A 24,619-nucleotide genomic window follows, 5' to 3' on the forward strand; every position below is an offset into this window, starting at 1 on the left:
CTGTCATCATGAGATTAACTTTAACCACATAATTGTAGAACTTTGGCAAGCTTTAGTTATTGTGGGATTCCATAAGATAGCGTAAAATTTGGGATTTCTCTAATACAAGTCTCAACATCATTTTAAGGTACACAGGTAAAAAAGTCTGGGCATACCAGTAAAAAAAGGAGAAAGAAACAGTTCGGAAACACAAACTCTTATTTAAACAAAGATTTGAATAGCAGTGTGCTGTAACTCCCCCATGTGGATGGTGGAGGCACAAACTAAAAGGTTCCGAGTTCACTCACAGTAATTCTGTTTGAAGAGATTACAAAATGCAAACTAGGAACCTTTTAGATCACACCTGCAGCTTCCACACAATGGAGTTACAGCACTGGACTTTGGTGCGCACTGCTATCCACACTCCCGTGATCAGAACTGTGGGGCAATGTAGACAAGCCCTGAATAGCAGCCCTAATAAATATTACAGTTTAAATTACTTTTGAAAACCCTTTTAATTAGCTGAAACTGACATTATATTTTTCTTCTACTTTCTCCTATCCTTCACCTCTCAACTATTTTTCGGGAGGCATATATGCAGTGAAAGTGTAATAGGTCAGTATTTTTCTTTTCTTTTTTTTAAAAAATGAAATGGCACCTATATTATGCTAGTTTTAAAGTACTGTAGGGCATGTATTAATGGACCATTAATACACCTCTTGTGAAATTGAAGTAATCTGGCCTTTAACCTTGAATAGTTTAAAATGCACCTGAGGCATAGATTAATGACCCAGTAATACATCCCATTTAATGTCCTGTTCCTTAATCAGCCCGAGTGCTCATCAAGACACAATCAGGTAAATGGTTCAAGAAAGGCAAAGATTGTTATGATTGGCTAAATATCTGGTGCTAAAATGCATGCCAATCAAGAGTTATCTTTGGGGATTGCTAAAGTACCCTATTTGTAAATCCTTACCATACTAGAAGTTTTGTAGCAACCCAGATTATAGAACACACATCCATATGTATATTCATTTATGCAGCATTTATGAAAGTTATATGCATGCTATATATTATTACTATTATAGTAGCACCTAGAGGCTTAGTTGAGGACTTCATTTTACTGTGTTTTATATAATCATGTAGTAAAAAAACAGAGACTTTACCCCTGAAGATTTTACAATCTAAGTTAAAATTGGGTTTTAAAATCCTAGAACTTTTTTTTTTCCAATGATTGCTTAGTATTGTTGTTAGTGAACTCTTACATATGGTATTAAATGTTGTCCATGATACTGACAGGTTCTTTTCAATCATTTGCATCTGTTCAAAGGACAAATTTAGAACATTATAAATAGCACAAGCTCATCTCTGTTAATGCAACAGGATATCATAGTTGTTTTTCCAACATGTAAGTTCAATGTACAGGAGGATTTTTTACTTAATATATTGAGAGGTATGTTACCTACATTTAGTTCCAAACTGTTTAAGAAATTGAATTTACACCTTCTGTAATACATGGATTTTAGTATACTTTGAAAAATAATGACTTGTGAAGTTATTTCGTACTTTAGAGCAATGTGAAAAGCAACTCTGCATAAGATGTGCTAGAAATTAAATTTATAAAGATTTAGATTGTGTTCTAAGATTTATTACACTTGAGTTCCTAATTTTGATTGTACATAACTCAGAACTAGTGTCAGATTTCTAAAAAAAAACCACGTGTTACTCAATTTAGCAAACATAAATCAGTTTTTCCTAAATTAGGGAAACCTATATGATTTGTTTATTGTTAAGAAAACACTGATAGACGATGTGATTGTTACTTTAAATGTTTCTGATAAGTGAAGGGATCAGGTTCTAGCAGATTAGTCTGATTATGGGATGTAATATGAAACTTTTGAATACACAGTTCACCTGCACCCCAAGGAATTACTGATATTTTTAACTTTTACTTTAATAAGTTGTTTAGGCAAAGAGCTTTTCTGTGAGCAGGATGTGCTTGATACATGGACAGGCTAGGCAGCAATTGTACAGTAATCTAGGTGAAAAGCATATTTTGAATCAGGAATGTGGGAGACAGCAGAAAGCAGGGCAAGGTGAGGAACGCAGGAATAATACACATCCTAAATCAAATATTAAAATCCAGTAAGAAGTCAAACAAATCGGACACGGTCATGGTTATGAGTCAGGCTGCTTAACTTCTATAAATATTTTTAAGAGTTTAACCTTTGAAATGCTGGCATTTTCTAGCCTGCTTGCCAAATGAGTACATTCATTTACACATTTGGGGCAAACTCTGCTCACCCATTGGTTCTGCATTGCCTGCATGCACATGAACTAATGCAGTTCTTCTGAGCAGGAACTGCACGATTTTGAGAGGCTGTACAAGGGTCAACATCTTTGCCAGTCATGGGATATCAGCATATTTGTACTAATTGTACATCAGAGACTCAGTCTTTAATCTTGTGGTGGGCCCATTCAAGAAAACGGGATTACATATGTGAGTAAGAGTGCAGGTTTGGAACCAGTATATTGGACCATAGTTACTTGTAATTAGAGTGGGAGAGGCACCTCAGTCAAATTTGAGAGTGCAACTGACTTACTAATGCAAGATGTATACAGTGTGTAGAATATTTTATTAATTTCTATAGTGCCATAAACATGCATGACACTTTACAGAACAAATAAAACATGGCCCCTATCATGGGATCAACTCACTGCTAGTTGTGCCTCCTCCTGACGATCCTTGGGATTAGCTCTTCCAGCTGCCGCATCCTCCTCTGGCAGTGTCTCTCTCATCATTCTCTCATCCTGCTGCCCCTCTCACTCCAGGAACTTCAGCCTCCTCCATGACTTGGCCCTGCGGGTGGGTCACCCCACGTATTTCCCTTCCTGGGGTGATGTAAAAAATCTTTCTCAGACAAACTATCCCAGGCAGTCTGCTGTCCTCTGCTTGGCCTGTGCCACAACTGCAGTGGCTGGTATGGGAACTAGTGTAAAACCAGTGTAAATGAGAATTGGTTTTGTACATCTAGTTTATTACCCAAATTATACAATATTTCATCCCTTTTTAGATCACCACCTAAAATAAATACATGTCCTCCAATTTCAATACTCCAATTGGAGTACTGATATATAGAAATCATATAACCAAGTTCTGTAAAATTTCCATTTCCTAGTTTTAAGCAGACCATTATTTTATGATACTCATGCAGTATATTAAAACAAGCAATACTTAGAAAATAGTTATATATAACTATACAAACTGAACATCAATAAGTTAAGGCTAGAAATTAGACGAAGGCCTTCCAAAGGGAGCAGTGGGGGTAAAAAACTAATTTGTTTTAAGACTGAGCTTGATAAGTTTATGGAAGGGGTGGTATGATGAGATTGCCTATAATGGCATATGGCCCATCCATGAACTATTAGCAAATATCTCCAATGGCTGGAGATGTGACAGTAGATGGGGAGGGCTCTGAGTTATTACAGAGAATTCTTTCCCAGCTGTCTTGCTCACATGCTCAGGGTCTAAATGATCAGGGTCTATTTGGGAACAGGAAGGAATTCTCCCTCAGATCAGATTGTAAAAGACACTGGGGGTTTTCACCTTCCTCAGCAGCAAGGGGTGGGTCACTTGCTGGTTTGAACTAGAGTAAATGGTGGATTCTCTGTAACTTGAAGTCTTTAAATCAAGATTTGAGGACTTCACTAATTCAGCCACAGGTTCTGGGCCTGCTACAGGAATGCGTATGGGGGTCAGGTTCTATGGCCTGAGATATGCAAGAGGTCAGACTAGATTATCATGATGATCCCTTCTGGCCTTAAAGTCAATGAGTTATTGTCTTCAATTCCCAAATCACTTGTTTTTAAAAAACTTTTACCAGTCTAACTATGCCACTGATAATAGCTCATATCACTAAGGCTGGGTCTACACTACCCGCCTGAATTGGCGGGTAGAAATCGACCTCTCGGGGATCGATTTATCGCGTCCCATCGGGACGCGACAATCGATCCCCGAATTGACGCTCTTACTCCACCAGCGGAGGTGGGAGTAAGCGCCATCGACGGGAAGCCGCAGAGGTCGATTTTGCCGCCGTCCCTACAGCGGGGTAAGTCGGCTGCGATACGTCGAATTCAGCTACGCTATTCGCGTAGCTGAATTTGCGTATCTTAAATCGACCCCCCCCCCTGTAGTGTAGATGTAGCCTAAGTCTCAGACATGGCCATCATTTTGTTTTAAAATAGGAAAATGAATCTTTCTAAACCAATGTTGACTGAGATGTTGCCTATGAAGATGACTAATTACTGAGTTACTTTTGATAATACTGCCAGGCAGGCAGTCATGTGAGATTTCTTCAGAGTTAGTAATTTTTTTCACCTCCTTAAGTTTTTAAAGTAATACACACTAGCACACATGAGAGCTGGCAGGTAAGAAATTATTTCTGCAGTGATACCAAAAATGAGCTCAAATTCAATTTATTTCTGTCACTTCAAATTAATGTTAGTTCACCCAGAGAAACTATACCTCTAAGTTTGAGGCACTAGAGTTTACCATTCATGATTTGTATTTAGTACTTCTAAAAAAAATAGAGATTTACTTTAATGAACATTATTTCATCAATATTATAAATCTTTTTTTCCCCAGAATGTCAAACTTTGAGCAATCTGAATCAGACTTTTACCAGTCTAACTATGCCACTGATATTCAAGATCAAAGTTATAGCGATTCAGGGGCCCATGAAAATCTTTATGGAAGCCAAAAGTAAGTACCCCATGTAAGAAGAAAATATTGATTTATTTTTAAAAAAGGGGTTTTCATTCAGCAACAAAGTACAATGTCTAATTGCCAGAAATGATGTCAAAATGTTCAATGGCATTTAAGGTTTTATGTGGCTAGCTAAATGGATGCAGTAGCAATAGAAACACAGATAGAGGCTCTGATAGAAGGAAGACTCTGAGAGGTTCCCATCATCGAGTTTTCCAAAAATGATGTTCATACAATTATAGAATATCAGGGTTGGAAGGGACCTAGTCCAACCCCCTGCTCAAAGCAGGACCAATTCCCAGCTAAATCGTATCAGCCAGGGCTTTGTCAAGCCTGACCTTAAAAACTGCTAAGGAAGGAGATTCCACCACCTCCCTAGGTAAGCCATTCCAGTGCTTCACCACCCTCCTAGTGAAGACGTTTTTTGCTAATATCCAACCTAAACCTCCCCCACTGCAACTTGAGACCATTACTCCTTGTTCTGTCATCTGCTACCACTGAGAACAGTCTAGATCCATCCTCTTTGGATCCCCCTTTCAGGTAGTTGAAAGCAGCTATCAAATTCCCCCCTCATTCTTCTCTTCTGCAGACTAAATAATCCCAGTTCCCTCAGCCTTTCCTCATAAATCATGTGTTCCAGCCCCCTAATCATTTTTGTTGCCCTCTGCTGGACTCTCCAATTTTTTCACATCCTTCTTGTAGTGTGGGGCCCAAAACTGGACACAGTACTCCAGATGAGGCCTCACCAATGTCGAATAGAGGGAAATGATCACGTCCCTCGATCTGCTGGCAATGCCCCTACTTATACAGCCCAAAATGCCATTAGCCTTCTTGGCAACAGGGGCACACTGTTGACTCATATCCAGCTTCTCGTCCACTGTAACCCCTAGGTCCTTTTCTGCAGAACTGCTGCCTAGCCATTCGGTCCCCAGTCTGTAGCAGTGCATGGGATTCTTCCGTCCTAAGTGCAGGACTCTGCACTTGTCCTTGTTGAACCTCATCAGGTTTCTTTTGGCCCAATCCTCTAATTTGTCTAGGTCCCTCTGTATCCTATCCCTACCCTCCAGCGTATCTACCACTCCTCCCAGTTTAGTGTCATCTGCAAACTTGCTGAGAGTGCAATCCATGCCATCCTCCAGATCATAAATGAAGATATTGAACAAAACCTGCCCCAGGACTGACCTTTGGGGCACTCCGCTTGATACCGGCTGCCAACTAGACATTGATCACTACCCGTTGAGCCCAATGATTTAGCCAGCTTTCTATCCACCTTATAGTCCATTCATCCAGCCCATACTTCTTTAATTTTCCAGCAAGAAAACTGTGGGAGACAGTATCAAAAGCTTTACTAAAGTCAAGGAATAACACATCCACTGCTTTCCCCTCATACACAGACCCAGTTATCTCCTCATGGAAGGCAATTAGGTTAGTCAGGCATGACTTGTCCTTGGTGAATCCATGCTGACTGTTCCTGATCACTTTCCTCTCCCCTAAGTGCTTCAGAATTGATTCCTTGAGGACCTGCTCCATGATTTTTCCAGGGACTGAGGTGAGGCTGACTGGCTTGTAGTTCCCCGGATCCTCCTCCTTCTCTTTTTTAAAGATGGACACTACATTAGCCTTTTTCCAGTCATCCGGGACCTCCCCCGATCACCATGAGTTTTCAAAGATAATGGCCAATGGCTCTGCAATCACATCCGCCAATTCCTTTAGCACCCTCGGATGCAGCACATCCGGCCCCTTGGATTTGTGCTCATCCAGCTTTTCTAAATAGTCCCGAACCACTTCTTTCTCCACAGAGGGCTGGTCACCGCCTCCCATGCTGTGCTGCCCAGTGCAGCAGTCTGGGAGCTGACCTTGTTCGTGAAGACAGAGGCTATGTTGTCATAGCAGATGGGATTTTGCCCATGCCCCCCCGCCCTTAATCAGAGAGTTTGTAGAGGCAAGGTGATCTACAAAAAGCCAGGTTAATCACTCTCCCCCATTCCCTTTGGGCTCCCTTACAGCACAACTCCTTTGGATTCCCCTAGCCACCACTGCCTATGGGACACACACCCCACAATCCCTTTCCCTGCTGTCTTCAGCCAATCATTTTCCCAGCTGCATAGCCCCAACACCATTGCAGCTAAATGGAATGATGCCAGGGAAACAATTAATTCTCCCAGTCTGCACAAGTGATCCAAGGATCAGGCCCCCTCCATGTTGAAAATCACAGGGAATAAGAATGGTTTGTGGGTTAAGACCAGGGATCAGGGAATCTGTAATCAGCTCCCAACTTTGGGTGACCTTGAGCTAATCACTTTATTCTTTCTGTACCTTATGCCACATCAGCAACATGGCTTTTCTCCACCTTTTGTCTGTCTTCACTATCTAGAGTATAAAGTCTCTGGGGCTGTTTTACTATATATATGTGCAGTGCTAAGTCCAATGAGGGCTTAGTCTTGGCTGGGGCCTCTAGGCATTACAGGAATACAAATACACTATATAATAATAATTAGGAAATAATTGGGCCTCATGTTATTAATACAGATTTTTTAATCACACATTGCTAGAACTTTTTACAGGTGTTTAAGAAAAACATACATTCAAATATAATTATATATATTCCATTAAAATAGATTAATAACTTGAGGGCGTCATTGAGGCTGCAAAGTAAAAAAAACCTCAGGTTGACCTTGCAACCTTAAATGCTAGTGTGTGCCTGTATTATGATCATTTGTAATCATGAAATTAAAGATAATTTTATCCTGGGGAACCCTTCCTTATTCAGTGTGCTGGGTGAAGGACACAATGAAAGGGGAAGGAGTGCAGTGTATTTAGTTAGGGAGGGAGCTGGTAGTCTGATCACAGAAGAAATACACCAGTGGACAGCTTTGGGTTATTGTGAGGTTGATTGTCACAAGTTGCCTGTTTGACTGACTACTTACCCAGCTGTCTAACTGTACTTATTGTTGTAGGTGCCAGGCACAGGAGTCACCTCAACCTGGTGCTTTTGTTCCTCTAGAAATGCTTTCGTCTTCTCAAAGTTACATAGGCCAGATTTTGCAGCCAACATACAATCCAGAGTTTTTATCGCAGTCTAGTTATGCTGACAGTTTTGATGAAGAACCTCCTTTGCTAGAAGGTAAAGAATTAAAATATTAACTTTGTGTGGTTACCAGCTGTATATATGGTTCTTTTTGCTAACTCATGAAAGTCACTAGAGAAACATTAATATCCAGTAGAGCCACCCCCCCCAATAGTTAGACTTGATATTGGCCTGTACCTCTCCATCACTTCAACCAAGATCCCTGAATCCTCCAGGATGGATATCTGCCAGCAGCTGGATCCTGCAGTTCTTGCACACTCCAAATACCCTTTAGTGGGGATTGCAGGATCAGGTTTAGAGAAGAGAAGAAAAAAAGGAGACTGTGTCCAAGTTCCTGCATTGCATACATGCAGGCAGATCTTTGTACCAGTGCCCAGATCCAAGTCACATATTAACAGGTATTAGGTATTGTCCTAAACTGGAAGTAATATTAAATCCCCTAGCCTCTTCAAAATAAATACAAACAACCAAACTTCACCTTATTTACATTTGCTTTGACATACCTTGTCTCAAAACCAGACTTTTTTAAAATTCACTTGGTAAGCTTTTGTATAAGAACTGTAACTCTTGGTTAGTTGAAAACACACAATCAAAATCCTTATTTGTGCATTTTAAGAAATAATCATCAATCCTAGACTGTCAAATCAGAAAAAATGACTGTTGATTTGTTATCTTGTATTTCTAACATAGGCACATGTTTATGATTGGAAGGGCAGTGCCACAATTTGCATAGAAAATAAAAGTATTAATTCATTTTTATGGCACATAGATCATATACTTTACTACCACTAGGTGACAGCATAACAATAAATTTTGTATTCAGGCTTCATAGCAATTTTTCCTTCTGTATTTATATCGCACAATAAGACATCATGTGAGGGTACCTATAATTAATAAACATGTATTATAATAAAGTTTGCATACCTAGTAATAAATTTACTAGTTAAAAAGATTTAAGGCATCTTATTTCAGTGGAAAACTGGAGAAAGTTTGTGCACCCTGCATACCTTCAGCTAGTTGACCATCAGACTGTAAAAAAGGTACTGTTTATTATAAGCAAGGTATGTTCAAGCCTTAATACTTGTAGCTAATAAACAGGTGAAGATTTCTTTCTATTTACAGAAATATTGCTGCTTTATAAATAACAAATAGATAAGGGTAAAATTGGACTTATTTGTCACTGATTCAACATAATGAAGCAAAGTAAATTCTAGGCACATTCAGCTTGCACCATTGAGGTCATTGGGATTTTTACCATTGACTTCCATAAGAGCCATATTGGTGTGCCTATTGTAAATAGAATGTAGAAGTCCCAAACCAGCAAGCACCACACGCAGTTCACCCTACAACAAGGCTGTTTTGATCCACAAAGTTCCAGAGGTGTTCAGAGCTGGGGTGTGGGTCAGGCCCATTTCCAGTTAAAATGTATATTTACAGTAACAAAATTATAGTATAGACAGTGCATGCAAAATATCTGGCTTCAGTGTTCTCTCTCAAAAAAATGGCCTGGCAGAGTGCAAAACATGGACATCTGCTTTTTGAATTGCGTGTTGGTCCCACAAATGCTGGCTATCCAATTCCAATATTGCCCTAACCCGTACTGGAGCATCACAGGAAAAAAAGTTACTCCTGAGAGTTTGAATATTTCTGCAGAGATTAAGGATGAAATCCTGGTCCCACTGAAGTCAATGACAAAACTCCCATCGACTTCAATGGGAAAGGATTTCATCCAATATCGAGTGATCCACAGGAATAATTGTGCAAGTGCAAAAAGCCCATAAAATCCTACGTACGTTATTTTTGCTTTTCCTCGAAGGGAAGTGTGTCATGTTTTTAAATGCCTCTAGCAGTACAGCATTCAGACACTTCTCTTGTCAGATTTTCACAATTAAAGCATGTATCTCTGCTGTCCTCGATGTTCTAAAAAGCCTTGAATTCTGCAGTTATTGCAGATCAGCTTATTATTTGAGGTCTCAATTAATAAGATTTTAGAAACATATATATTGTAAAAATAGGAAAACCAAACATTATGTGGACAGTATTGTCAGTATTTTTGGTCCATCACATAAGATTCAATTTAATAAATTAATCATCCCAGCTTGAAGTCAGAATTCAGTCCTAAAGACACTGTATGAGCAGCTACTGTACATTCTACTGCATTCTTATTTCCTTGTGGGGGAAAAAAAAAAAAGCAGCTCATTTTGTTACTTTGGACTTGTGGTATCTAGTGGATTTGTATATAAAGGCTTCTAAAAATCATGGATAATCATGGAACTTTCCTTTTGCAGAACTTGGAATTAATTTTGATCACATATGGCAGAAAACATTAACAGTTCTAAACCCAATAAAACCAGCGGATGGCAGCATTATGAAGGAGACAGACCTGACTGGGCCTATGGTTTTCTGTTTGGCCCTTGGAGCTACACTGCTACTGGTACAGTAAGGCAGAAGTCATGAGATTGTAAAGTTCATAACTGTAAAATAACAACTGTGCAGTTTTGGAAGATGCTGAGCAGGTACAAAATGAAATGTTTGCTTCAGCGTCTATTGAGAGTGGATATAAGAACATCTCTTTGCTGTACAGCTTATACATACAGTATTTAAATATAAAATTACACCTTCATGTAACACAGGTAAAATGCTTTCAATAAAAGTATAAGAGCAGGGCATATTTTCTGGGCATATATGCCTATATATAGAGAGATTTTATACAATGTATGTGTCAAGGGGTTCCACTCACTCACAAGGAGTCCACCACATGGAGCAGTTTGCAGGGTCAAGACCTACGTTACAGTACTGCCAACTCTAGCAATTTTAATGTGACTCTAGCCATATTGGGGTGTTTTTACCTGTCTCATGAAAACATGATGAAAGGTGCCAAGTCACAATTTCCCCCTTATTCAAAATGGCATAATTTCCTATTATTGTCAAAGTGCTGAAAAAAGCAAGATGGCCACCATTTCCCTACAGTCTACCTGCATGTGGAAGTGAGACTTCTCCTAACAAGGTTGGCTGCAACCTCCCCCTGTTTCTAGTGAGATTGAAGCCATCCCCACAAGCAAAATGGCTGCCACTTTGTGGTTCAAGGGGCTAAACAAGACACAGGGACTGTGAGGAGCAGCAGAGACACTGTGAAAGTTGGATGGGGAGAGTGAGGGGGAGCAGAGCACTGCGGAATGCAGGAAGCAGGTTTAGGAATTGCAAGGGAATAGGGTAAAGCAGGGATTGGGGAGGAAGAGGGAGCTGGGGGAAGTGCAGAGGACAGTGATGGAGTGGGAGACTGAGGGGATAGAATGGTAGCTCCCCCAGAAAAGGCAGCAGTGGTAGGTACGAGAAGTCCCCTCTGAGCAGCCAGGGGAAGGCAGCATTGCCAACTCTTGTAAATTGTTCGTGAGTCACAGGATTTTGGAGCGATGACGTGAGAAGCTCCTCTGATCCCATGATTTTCAGAGCTGGGCAGAGTTGTGTGTAAAAGACTTGGACCTAAGGACACAGCCCTGTCCTGCCACCGAGTCCTGCCTTCCTATGTGGACTTATAGCAGAGAAAGGGTTCTTAGGCAGCAGGGGGCAGGGGAAGGGTGAAGTCAGAGAAGTGGTGCTGCTGGGTCCCAGGTAGAGAAGTCATGGGGCAGCAGGAGGCAGCAATAGGAAATGGATGGCAGTTCCCTTATCTTAGGGGTGAGGAGAGGGTAAGTGAAGTCTATATCTGAGCAGCCAGAGAGGCATGCAATTTTGTGTGCATTAAAGGTTGGCTTTTCAACCTGCAATTATCACACACACACATTGGCAGAGGAATAGAGGAGAGTTAAAGTCAAAAGACAGATGAATAAATGTGATTTGATTATGATTATTATTTTTAAAGTGCATGCTTTTTGGGCCAGTCTTATGATTTTTGAGAATCTGACTCATTATTTTTGATCTGTAGGGGTTGGCAATATTGAAACTGGAGTGGGAATAGGAAGATGTTCCAGAATGACACACACCCTCAGTTTTGGACCTCTGTCAATGTTATTGTGGGGAAGGAAATAATTCTTTAAAATCTCTCCTTGTGCAACTAGAAGTCAGTACAAAAGGAAAATGTGAACAATCTTCAAAATATCTTCATTTTCAAAACTTGCAATACTTGTCAATTAATGTTGGTAGTACTTTTTTTTTCAGATTTCCTTGCAAGCATAAAAAATGGGCTGTATTTAAACTTCTTCCCTTCTTTCTTTCCCCCCCACCCCCATCTCCTGCCTCACCCCTCTCTACTAACTAACAGCTTTTTGATAGCAGGAAAGCTGAACCAGAAGCTACCAAAGACTCCTAGTTCAACTATTGATCAGAGACAATGGGGCTCCCCATTGCTACTAAAGCATTGCACTGGTTGTTGGCAACTGTTTATCTGAAAGGGAGTGAAAACACATGCAATTTTGAGGAATGGAGTGCTTCCCTAGCAATGGAGCACTCTAATTCGGGGGTGGGGGGGAACGGGACTCTAATCTCTATGATAAACTGCTGAATCAGAGGAAGCTTACAGATCCTAGGAATAAGTGCCTCGAACATGCAAACTTCAATATAAATAGCGACTATTGTTATTTCCAAATCAATTAGACATACCCATACTAGCTCGCATTGAGCTACTGTACTAAAAGTAGAAGTGTAGCTGCAGTGTCACAGACAGCTAGCCTTCCAAAGTACGAGCCTATCCAAGATCTAGCCCAACTCACCACTGTGGCTACACTGCTATTTTTAGTGTGATAGCGCGATCAGAATTAGCGCAGATACATCTACACCAGCTGGAAATTACACCTCTGGCTCCAGTGTAGAATACTGTGTCTTTCTCCATCCTAATAGATATCATACTGATATTGGTTAGGGCACCTTCCCTCTTCTCAAACCTCTATTAGAGCCCTTTAATATTAACCTAAAATATATGCATATTTTTAAAACTCTAATTGCTACATCAGATTACTAACAACTACCACTGGAGTCATTGCAGGTTTTTAATAGGTTTAACTTTTTCAATTGTTTGGGGCAATAGTTTCTATAGATCAGCTGATAGACGCTATATTGCAGACAGATGCAACAACAATAATCAACTAATATTTTATATCGTTTGTTTCAGAGTATTTAATTGACACAGCCCTACTTAGAAGTTTAATCTAAGATTAACAAATTACTGTGACAGAGACAAAAGAAGGGAGGTTAGCAGCTAAGTGAAAATTCCACTTCGAGCAATGTTTGATTTACAGAGAATTTATGTCTGGTGCAGGAGAAAGGAAGGGGGAAAAAAGGATATAACTGAAGATGATGGCCCTGATTTTCTTCTCAGACTATTTTTGCACCAGTGGAGCTCCACTGAGTTCAATGGGGATACTCCCCGCGTACATGAGATCAGAATCAGGACCTATTAGTTTGGCAGAATTTGAACTGGGATGTGTTAAATTTACTGCACTCAGTCTTGCAGAAGGAACAAAATTAAAATAAAATTAAAATATTGAGCCTGGATTCTCCACTGCCTTTCATCCTGTGTTCTCAGACCTGTGTAAAGTGGGTAGAAAATGCTACCACTTGTGTAAGTGAATGCAAAAATTTGATTTGATGGCATTTTATACCTACTCTTCACAAATGTGAGTATGCAAGGTGCAGAGCAGTGGAAACACAAGGCTCCTGGGTTTGAGTCTGCTGTCTGTCACCTCCAACTGTAACGAGATATAGAGCTTTTACTTGTTGGTCACTGTTTCAAATCTGGCACAGATCAGTGGTGCCTGCAGCTTGTTGCTATCTAATCTAAAGACTGTAGATTGGCCTATTGGAAATGATGGTGGTGAGGTCAGTGCAATTTCTATTCTAGTCTAATTCATATAGGTACTTATACCATGCTCATCACCATAGTATCTGAGCACATTCCAGTAATGTGTTAAGCAAAATGACTAACATCTCTCATATGTTTGTTCTCTCATCCTCTCTCCAGGGGGAGAATTGTGTGTGCAATAGAATATCTTGTTTGTGATTTTTTTTTTACTATCTATACAAATGTATTTTATATATAATGTATACTCATGTTGCTGTATGTTTGTGTTAAAGAAAGCAAGGTCAAAGAAATGTGCCTTTCACTTGAAGTGGAAGGTGGTGTGGTTTGTGATGGCACTTAGTTCCTTGAGGAGTTAGTTCTACAATCTTGAGCCGGCCTCTGAGAAAGTTCTTTCTCCTGCATAGACAAGCTTTACCCTTATGGTAAGAAGTTCCATTGCACCAGAGGCGCAAAGTTGATGACCTCAGGCTACATCTCAGAACTCGAATTATTTCCTAAAAAAACAGTTGTCAAAATCTCAATACTACCCCAACAGTCAGCATTCAGTCCACTTGTTAGCAGCCTGAGAGGCCAAACATTTCATGGGGAATGGGTACTGAGCTACTCTCTCACATCTAGAGGTGATTCATCTAAATTAGAGTTGGAACGGCATGAGTAAATTTGTGCTGTGGCTGCTGCCTATATTGTACTTGCTTTGTGGATAAATTAGAAGATAAAAGTCTCCAGAGCTGTCAGGCCGGGTACCTTTCACACGCATTACATTCACTAAAAAGAAAATCTGAAAAAGAGCTGGAGAATCACTCACTAAGTGGAGCAAAAAAAAAAGATTTGCTGATAGTTACTAGAAAGATTAATGTGGCAGGGAACATATACCATGGAGCAGCGAGTCATAATACTTTTTGCTATACATGCTAGGTTTGGGTTCAGGAACAAACTGTGACTTCCCCATGGCAGCCAAGGGAAGGAAGGGATAAATTCATCCTGAAATTCAACATACGTTCCCCAAAGGTTCACAAACTTTTATCAAGCCTGGTCAGAGTTTTGGGTTTGTAGCGGAAAGAGACTCCAAGTCTTGCCAGGTTTGGTGTTTCGTTATGAAAGATTTAAACTGCTGTAATGAAAGGATACATGATGTCCCCAATGCACAAAGGAAAACAGAAGTGTTACTATTTACTAAACAGATTGTGGCCTCGGTAATTTTTAAGAAAACAATGATATATAATTACAAAAAAATAGTACTGCATCCCCACTAACCAATCTAGTATGAAATGTCTCAAGTGATGGGGCTCCCACCACTTTTCTTGGGAGACCCACAGCATCACATCTCCTAGTCCAAAAGATTTTCCTGATATTTAACCTAAAGTTTAATTTCCTTATTTTTATCTTACGACTCCAAACACCTTCCTGAGTCTCCCTAACCAGTTCCTGTCCTTCCTTGGAGCCTGATTAGTACAAGGAAATGTAGAATTGGGTCCTGTATTTCTATCCATTCAATGCAAATTAAAATATAAATTATTAATGAAACATTTATCTTGGGATATTTTTATTTGAGGGGAGAAAAAATCCCCAAATACTGGCCTTGATTCTGATCACACATAAAATGGCATAAATGAAGTCAGTGTAAAACTTGTATAAGCGGAAAGAGGATCACACCTCATGCTTTCATTCTGTTTCCTCCCGGTGTTTCATGATTTATGGTGCATGTATGCTGTTTTGTACTTACTCATATTTATTTCAGGCAGGAAAAGTTCACTTTGGCTATGTATATGGCATCAGTGCTGTTGGGTGCCTAGGAATACATGCTTTACTGAATCTGATGAGCATAGCAGGTGTCTCATATGGCTGTGTTGCCAGTGTACTGGGATACTGCCTGCTACCCATGGTGGTCCTGTCCAGCTGTGCAGTCTTCTTCTCACTACAGTAAGTATCAGAGTATTATGGCAGAACCCATAAGGATTACTGTAATAAGTGTTATACAGAATTTTTAATGCTAAGACTAGAGGACACTTTATATTGCCAAAAATTGGAAGGAAAATATCAGTACATGAAGGAACTAAAAAGAATGTTAGTATTTTCAGGTGGAAATGGACAAAGTGTGTGTGTGTGTGAGAGAGCGTTTGTGTGTAATTTTAGTTCTAGAATGGTTCAGAGATCTGTCCCACTCTATATAAGCCCCAAAGTTTAGTGAATTTGGATAAATAGTTCCAGTTTGGAACTACAGTATCTTTATTTAAAATAAAGTTGTGCTCAAAACTGAGGTCGCCTTTGATTTCACAGATCTCCTTTACTCTGTTTTTTGTTTTGTAAAACCACAGCAGTAGTAGTTCAAATCCAGATTTCAACTTTTTTGTACCAACCCTCAGTGTTTGGATGGGTTTAGATAAATGGTTTTAGTACTGGCCCATCTCTAATTTCAGTTGCCTTCAGTAGCATAAATCTACTATCCTCTGTGATGCTGGCAGACCAGGTGCCAAATCTTGCCAAGGCTATAGGCCTCAGCCAAGCACTGACAAATTCATGTGTTAGTATGGTTAAGATGGCTATTGGCCTTATAACAATGTGTTTAGTGTTTAGACTTTATTAATACTTTTAAGTTGCTGCATGCATTAACCTCGCTTATAACTTCTTTATCACCTGCTATAAGGTAATATTTAAGTTTTTGCTTTGTAACTATAAAAAATGTTTGCTCTGAAACTGTGAACCCAGTTAGGAGGGATTGTCTCCTGCCCATCAAAGAGGTCTATCAAAACTAAATGGGCCATCACAATACAAAGACTTCGTTAATTGCCCCTTTACACCCATGAAGAGGTTACAATCAAAAGGGCTCATCCCATCAGCTTGAATTCTGGAAGAAGGAAATAAAAATAACTGACAAGAATTTTTTTCATCTTTTTTGCTGTTTGGATTCTCACAGGGATGGAGCTACAAAACTGAAGCAGAGATCCCTAGGGTCAGTCTTAGCCCTAAAAGTCATTCAGAGCTGACCGATTACTATAACTCTGTCACCTTTTAAAACCATAAGACTGTAACTCATTTGTGTATTTATGCTTGCCTGCTTTAACCTTGTAATAATCTTCTCATTTCTTTTCTTAGTTAATAAATCCTTAGATAGTTTACTATAGGATTGGCAACAAATGTTGTCTTTCGTGTGAGATCTAAGGTACAACCTGACCTGGGATAAGTGACTGGTCATTTGGGACTGGGAATAACCTGGATATTTTGTGATCTTTGGTGTAGAGCAACCATCCATCACTAAGTCCATCTTTCCTGGGTGGCAAGATAGATTGGAATGCCCAAGGGGACTGTCTGTGACTGCATGGTAAGATTTCAAAGTGATAGCTTGTTAGTCTGTATCAGCAAAAACAACGAAGAGTCCCTGTGGCACCTTAGACACTGTCCATTTATTCTTTTGCGTAGAGATTGTCCGGTTTGGCCAATGTACATGGCAGAGAGGGATTGGTGGCACATGATGGCATATACAGTATCACATTGGTAGATATGCAGGTGAACGAGCCCCTGATGGTGTGGCTGATGTAGTTGGGTCCTATGATGGTTTCTCTCGAATAGATATGTGGACAGATTTGGCACTGGGGTTTGTTGCAGGGTTTGGCTCCTGGGTTGGTGTTTTTGTTATGTGGTGTGTAGTTGCTGGTGAGTGTTTACTTCAGGTTGGGGGGCTGTCTGTAAACAAAGACTGGCCTGTCTCCCAAGGTCTGTGAGAGTGAGAGATCGTCCTTCAGGATAGGTTGTCACACCTATGAGAAATCAGTCAACCCTTAATGACTAGCTTAAGGTGCAATAGAGCAGGTGACTGTAATTAAACTGTAATTGCAAGTCTTTTTTTTTTTAAAAAAAATAGTATATATTGGACTGTCTTCCTGTTAGACTGTAAGCTCTTTGAGACAGGGTTTGTATCTGCCTCTGTACAGTGCCAAGAACAAGGAGGTCAGGGCCCTGATTGGAGCCTCTGGGCACCCCAGCAGCATATATAATAAATAATATCTCCCCGCTTATTAAACTTAAAGCCAGTCTATTTTGTTTTTTATTTTGTTTTTAACACCAAAAGGTATGGAATGTGTCTTGCATAGTTAGTAATCTGTAGCTAGAAAATGTAAAGCTCCCCTCAGTTACTTTATTTAGAAAAGCAGCAATTAAGTATAAATATTGTTTTTCAGCAAACGGTTTTGTTGACATAAGCATTTTTAGCACACTGACAGTGCCCTTGCCTCACATTTCCATGGAGCTGTTATGGTCTATCCTGGCCATAATCCATGTATTCAAGAGTTTCTCTGTTCTCCCTGACATAGACATTCAGGGAACCCTCTGCTGTCTCAATAATATGCATATTTACTTGATTAACCTGTTTAGTAATCTGGATTTATAAAAGGTGCACATGTGTATTTATTTACAGGACAGATGGGGCTAACTCCAAAACAGCTGTTACAGTTGATCAGGGTGCTGGTGTCTGCTTTAGAAAATCCCCAAGTACATACAGTACATTTGTAATATGCTGTAAACCTACTAAAAGTCTATCTTTAGAAATCCAAAAATATTTACAGTGGGAGCTCTTAAAACTTGACAATTTTATCAGAAATAGCTAAGATTACATCCGTATCTGCAATGTTCCCTTGTGCGTCCTTACCTACAATAGGAAATGCCTTAAATACTACAAATACTGAGGTCATCTAACTGCAAGCTATTAAAGGCAACTGGCAATTTTCAAGGAAACATTTATTTGTTTTTTAAATAGAACTGATCAAAATCAGCAGAGTTCTTTGGTCAAAGTTTGAAATTTTGATGAAGCATTTTGTCAATTTCCTATTTTAAATTTTGTAAATAGCTTAAGTTTGGTCTCTTTTCACAGAAAATTTACCTAAGATGATGGACAGATAAGATACAAAGAGAGAGAATTCTGTAATTGAAACTGAGCTCATTCTCTTAGCAAAGATAGCAGATAGGTCATGAATTTTTTAATTTTTTCATATTGAAAAAAATGATTTTTTTCCCACATTTTTTGATGCAAAATTAGCAATTTCATTTTAACTTTGAATGAATCAAAATTTGGGACAAGGAGGATGCAAAATGGCACCAAAGAAATGGCCAACATTTTCAAGCAAAAATGTGTGAAACAAAATTCAATTTTTCACAGGGCTACTCATGTCAATCTAAGATGGCACTGTGCCTAATCACAAGCTGATTACATTTTCTAGGGGTAATAGTGTCTGATAAGAATAGATTTAAATAAGCAGTTTGCTGATCTCCCCGCCCCACCCCCCCAAACCCTTCTTTAGACAAAATCCTTAAACAGAGTGAATATCCCATTTACTTGGGCTGTGTGCTTAGGCAAGTGAGAATGGGGCTGAAGAATGGAATCCTGGGGCCCAGTTTGCAGCAACTGGTGCAAAGATATGGGCACATCTACAGGCTATGTGACAACTTTGTGCTCTGGTCAATAGGTCCATGCTGTGTGCAGATCCAAAGCTGAAAACCTGGTACTAACCTAGCTGTCCCACAAATCCCCTTCCATGTTCCTGTGCAAATTGTACCTTGGAGCTTGACTCCATGGCACACAAATGCAGCCTGCCTGAATAGGCTCTCTTGTCCAGTCCTTCAATGCGTCATAAGCACAGCATTTTTCTTGCCTTTTGAGACTTTTGTGCTCCTGGAAGGTGCCTGAGGAATTGGCCTTCAAAGACACCACTGGCACCAGGGCCATACTGGTGCTAAACTATTTATTCCAGCAGGAATATGCTGTTAGACTGAGAGCTGAATCTCTAAGTGCACCTAAGCAGCTCTTGGCTGACTGGGGCAAAGGTGACTTTATGCCATCTTTCCAACACTATCAATCCTGGAGCCAGCCTGGGGTGGCCAATTTGGCCCCCAGTGCAAAGTAGAGCAGCCACAGTTCTACTCTAAATTGCACCAATTTCTCAATGCTTCCAAAGTGCTATTATGCTAGATGGGAATTGCTACTGCACAGCATGCACTGCTACATCCTTTCCGGTTTTGTTCAATATCTTCATTAATGATCTGGAGGATGGCATGGACTGCACCCTCAGCAAGTTTGCAGATGACACTAAACTGGGAGGAGTGGTAGATACGCTGGAGGCTAGGGATAGGATTCAGAGGGACCTAGACAAATTAGAGGATTGGGCCAAAAGAAATATGATGAGGTTCAAGTGCAGAGTCCTGCATTTAGGATGGAAGAATCCAATGCACTGCTACAGACTAGGGACTGAGTGGCTAGGCAGCAGTTCTATAGAAAAGGACTTAGGGGTTACAGTGGATGAGAAGCTGGATATAAGTCAACATTGTGCCCCTGTTGCCAAGAAGGCTAACGGCATTTTGGGCTGTATAAGTAGGGGCATTGCCAGCAAATCAAGGGATGTGATCATTCCCCTCTATTGGGCATTGGTGAGGCCTCATCTGGAGTATTGTGTCCAGTTTTGGGACTCACACTACAAGAAGGATGTGAAAAAATTGGAAAGAGTCCAGCGGAGGGCAACAAAAATGATTAGGGGGCTGGAGCACATGATTTATGAGGAGAGGCTGAGGGAACTGGGATTATTTAGTTTGCAGAAGAGAAGAGTGAGGGGGGATTTGATAGCTGCTTTCAACTACCTGAAAGGGAGTTCCAAAGAGGATGGATCTAGACTGTTCTCAGTGGTAGCAGATGACAGAACAAGGAGTAATGGTCTCAGGTTGCAGTGGGGGAGGTTTAGGTTGGATATTAGGAAAAACTTTTTCACTTGGAGGGTGGTGAAGCACTGGAATGGGTTACCTAGGGAGGTGGTGGAATCTCCTTCTTTAAAGGTTTTTAAGGTCAGGCTTGACAAAGCCCTGGCTGGGATGAGTTAGTTGGGAATTGGTCCTGCTTTGAGTAGGGGATTGGACTAGATGACCTCCTGAGGTCCCTTCCAACCCTGATATTCTATGATTCTCCTGACACGCCTCTAGTGTGTGCTCTATGCCAATGGGGCAGAGAAGGAATGATGTAAGAGCCAGTGTGAGTGATCACAAGTGAGTGATACAAGACATTGTCTTTTCTCAAGCTCATATGCCTTACCAGACATGGCCTCTAGACCATCAGGCTGCCTTGGTAAAAAGAGCAAATCTGCATAGCTCCATTTAAATCATAACATATTGTGTTGATTTTAGCTGCTAGGGGACTTCTGTTCACTTTGAAATTTAAAAGCTCAGAGCCCAGGTTTGCTTACAGCCCTGGACAAAGTAGTTGGAAGCTTGCTAGTCTTCCAAGTATACCATTGATGGAGTTGTTGTTTCCATCTGAAATGGAGCAATCAAGCAATCAATTTTGCTTGATGTTTTATTGTTTTAATTCACTGCTTAACCTTGACTTTCATTACATAAGTCATTCCTTGTTTTTACCAGTGACTACTGCCTCATTAACAACAAGATCTTAGAAGACATGAACTAGACTGTGATAAGACTTCATTCTGCACATATTAACCAGTGGATTCTCTTTGTTTTATTTTTCCTTTATAGGGGGATACTTGGAACTTTGTTAGCTCTGATTATTATTGGATGGTGCAGTCTGTCAGCTTCCAAAATTTTTATCTCTGCGTTAGCCATGGAAGGACAGCAGCTTCTCGTGGCTTATCCCTGTGCTCTACTTTATGGACTTTTTGCACTTCTGACTGTTTTCTGAAATGTACTTTGTAGCAGCCTGATTATATTCTATTTGTGTGGGTGTTTTTACTTTTAGTCTTTCTAGATTCATATTAAATTCCATTAACAAAAATAGATTATGCTTTACCTTTTATTTTCTTAATGGATGATGGATAAAGAAATAAAAACAGGACGATAACTTTAATAATGACATTCTAAAAGTGTCAAACCTTAAAAACATTTTGCTCAGTAAAAATAAGACATCTTAGGGAGGAAATATGCAAAATAAAATGCAATTTTAAAAAATGATGTTGTGTACTTGCCGCGTTTTGATGGGGATAATATTTATTGCAGAAGGGGTAAGTGAAAGGCAATAACAATGCAGTATTTTATAGGCATAGTAACTCAAGTGAAAAGTTTAAAGTAATTGTTTTAATGTAAGTAATGTTCAATTTGGCATTTTACATGCATATTAAAAAGAAGTCTTTCCTTTTTTTTAAAAAAAGAGGTTGAACGGCCTTTGTTTATAATGTTGAAGAATTGCCAAAGATGGACAGCAAGAGCAAAGTTGTTACAATACAAAGTAAGCAAACTAGGAATGTCATCCTGTTTTGTTTTTTTTAAGAAATGTGGCTCTGCAAAGCCTCATTGTACTGTACATAATGTACAGTAATGCTGGAGTCTAAAATTGCCACTAAACCGCTGCCTGCTGTCACTGCAGAAAAAACACTGCACAAAGCAAAGGTAACTACTAAATATGTCTCCTGAAAGGCAGAACTGCATTTGTGCAAGCAAAGTACAAATCTCACCCATTTTGTATACAGAAAAAAAAATCTATTCACTGTTGTTAGTATTACAGCAACCCAACATTTTTGTAACAGCGCTGGAGCACAGAATGCATAAAATATTTCAAAAAGTACTATTGGGAGTATCAAGCCATCAGACGGGAATAAAGATGTCTGGGTATGCTTAACATTTTAAGAGGCAGAATCCTGTATTAGTGAAAGAAACTGAAGAATGTAGTCATAAAAAGGCTCGAGAAACAACACTGTAAAGGCAGAACTGAATAATAAACGTAATAATAAACTAGATTGTAATCAATGTTTTTACCCATTTTTCTCTTTGAGGAATATTCATTGATTTTCTCCAGTGTATTCATTATTCAAAACTATTCAGTGAATTTTCTGCTAAATATTTTACCTCTGTGGATTGATAGTGAATAGTTGTGTGTAGGTATTCAGTATTCACTATCTGAACTGACTAGGGCCCCGATCCTGCAACGAGTTATATACATGTTTAACTCTGTGCTGTGTGAGTAGTCCCACTGACCTCAATGAAACTATTCAGAGTGTGTAAAACTAATAACCTTTGTAAGTCTTTGCAGGATCGGGGCCCGGGTTAGTTGTGATTGCTCAGATGAGCCACATGCTATGTGTTTCTACTTCCTTATTGAAGGAGCCCCACAAGCACTTATGGTGCATATACTTGCCTTTGCAAATTTAATAGCTGATTGTTGTGAATATTTGTGAGGGCAACTTTGAAATTTGATTTCGCTGAACTTCAGCACAACTTGATCACACTAGTGTTGTCAGGAAACAAATGCAAAAGGGGCACAAACAAAAGCATGAACTGACCAAATTCTTTTAAAAACTCCACTGATTATTTATGGAAAAATATTTTCTGTATTCATCCACCTTCACCAAGAGGGAAAGCTACATACAGAGCTTCACTTACTTCCCATAACACAGCAACAAGAAGACAATTCAAATAAATAATTAAGGGTTGTGTTTATGTTTTGTGAGAGTTTTAGATGTTTTCAATTTAAAAAAATTAAACAATCAAAACCTGATTCACAGGTTGTCCTGCACATTGTATAGCCATTTCCACCAATGCAAAACAGGTGTAAAATGCTTCCCTTCTGATCTGGCAGCATTTTATACCCACTTTCCACTCACTCCGCATTTGGGTAAATGACTACAGAAGGTACAGGGCAGCAGTGAATCAAGGCCTCCATATTATGTTTTTATGTTAATAAACAACAAGTATAACTTAAGGAAATAATGGACACCTTGCAACTTTGCCATCAAAGGGCCATTGACAGAACAAATGCAAACGAGAAGAGAAAATGTGTGATATGAAGTGATGCAACTATTGTTATTTGATTCTACTTATTAAGCTCCAACACGTACTTGCCAAAATGAAGACAAAACATACCCCAAAGAACTTAATTCCAAAAGAAAAATGTGCAGAAGATGACAATGGGAACCTGAGGAAAGAATAACTTGGCATTTGCTTGTACTTGTGTTTGTTATCACTGTTGGCTAAGCACATGAAGTAGAGTGTGTTGTTAGAGGAGTTAGTGTGCCTATAAAGCAGTGTGTCATTCTTACGCATCTCAGTGTGCTTCATAGTTTTGCAGATTTAGGTCTATATTCCTCTTTAGCAGTGTGACCAGAAGCCAGTGGATGTGTGTTGTAGGGGCAGTGACTCTCTAGAATCCTCCCCTTCCCTCTGAACCTGCAAAAGCTTTTTTGCCACTAGTCCGTGGATTTGGTGGTTCCTACAGATTGAGACAGGTTAGGACTGGAAATACATGAATTGGTGACCACCCCCCTAATTTACTCATGATACCCCAGATCTTTTCCACCTGAAAGACGCATTCCAAGGTGCCAGCATTCCTCTAGTCTCTCTGATCTTTTTTGGTTCTTTGGTCAGTTTTACCAAGGTGTGTTCTATAGGGCCTTTAGTTAGTAATAACATCACTGTGCTACTCTCCCATATATAACAGCAGTGGAATGGAAATGTAAAGAGACAATAGGTTGAAAATGATCAGGCCTCAAATAAAATCACTACAAAACATGCATGTGTGATGGCAGGATATCACCATCACATTGCTTTGTTTTGGACATGCTTCTTCCAAAACCAAACCAACAGCACTATGCTTTTCCCCCTCTGGACTATTTGTACCATGCTTTTTCGTTTTCCCACATCCCTGCATAAAAGATTAAAAAGTGTGGTAGGCCCTTAGTTTCAACTTGCTAAAGAGAGAATTATAAAATACTAATTGATCACGGTGTGATTTTTAATTCATGTTTTCTCCTCTCCTCATAAACACACAAAACTTTTGAACTGTTTTTTTGAGCATTGCCATCTCCAATAGTTCAATAATCATGAGTGAGAACCCAGGCAATCATTAGATGAGCCTAAAAAGCATTAGCTTTTAAAAAGAAGTAAAAATCATTTTTATGGTCTATCTTCTGATTTCTGAGCTACCCTCACTATGAATGTGAAAATTCAACCTTGAATATTTACAAACTGCTTGCACAAAAAAGCATGGTTATTTAGCCTCTATTCTCTCATT

General features: G+C 39.6%; 1 protein-coding gene across 4 annotated transcripts; it reads left to right on the plus strand.

Moving 5' to 3' along the window:
- Positions 1-1,316: 1,316 nt before the first annotated feature.
- YIPF7 (Yip1 domain family member 7) lies at positions 1,317-22,371 on the plus strand. 4 transcript variants are annotated; one of them, XR_010601480.1, is made up of 6 exons: positions 1,317-1,432; positions 4,625-4,741; positions 7,702-7,868; positions 10,121-10,271; positions 11,758-15,549; positions 21,136-21,393. XR_010601480.1 is itself a non-coding variant. In XM_005300617.4 (6 exons), exons 2-6 carry the CDS (start codon positions 4,626-4,628, stop codon positions 21,296-21,298), a joined length of 774 nt encoding a protein of 257 aa, XP_005300674.2. In that variant the 5' UTR covers positions 1,317-1,432; position 4,625; the 3' UTR covers positions 21,299-22,371. The 4 variants fall into 4 exon arrangements, 2 of the variants coding, with proteins under 2 accessions (XP_005300674.2, XP_065452984.1); XR_010601479.1 differs by having other exon boundaries at positions 10,121-10,266; XM_005300617.4 differs by having other exon boundaries at positions 10,121-10,266; positions 15,368-15,549; positions 21,136-22,371.
- Positions 22,372-24,619: the final 2,248 nt, after the last annotated feature.

The sequence above is a fragment of the Chrysemys picta genome, chromosome 5 (assembly GCF_011386835.1).
Source record: "Chrysemys picta bellii isolate R12L10 chromosome 5, ASM1138683v2, whole genome shotgun sequence".
Taxonomy (NCBI): Eukaryota; Metazoa; Chordata; order Testudines; family Emydidae; genus Chrysemys; species Chrysemys picta.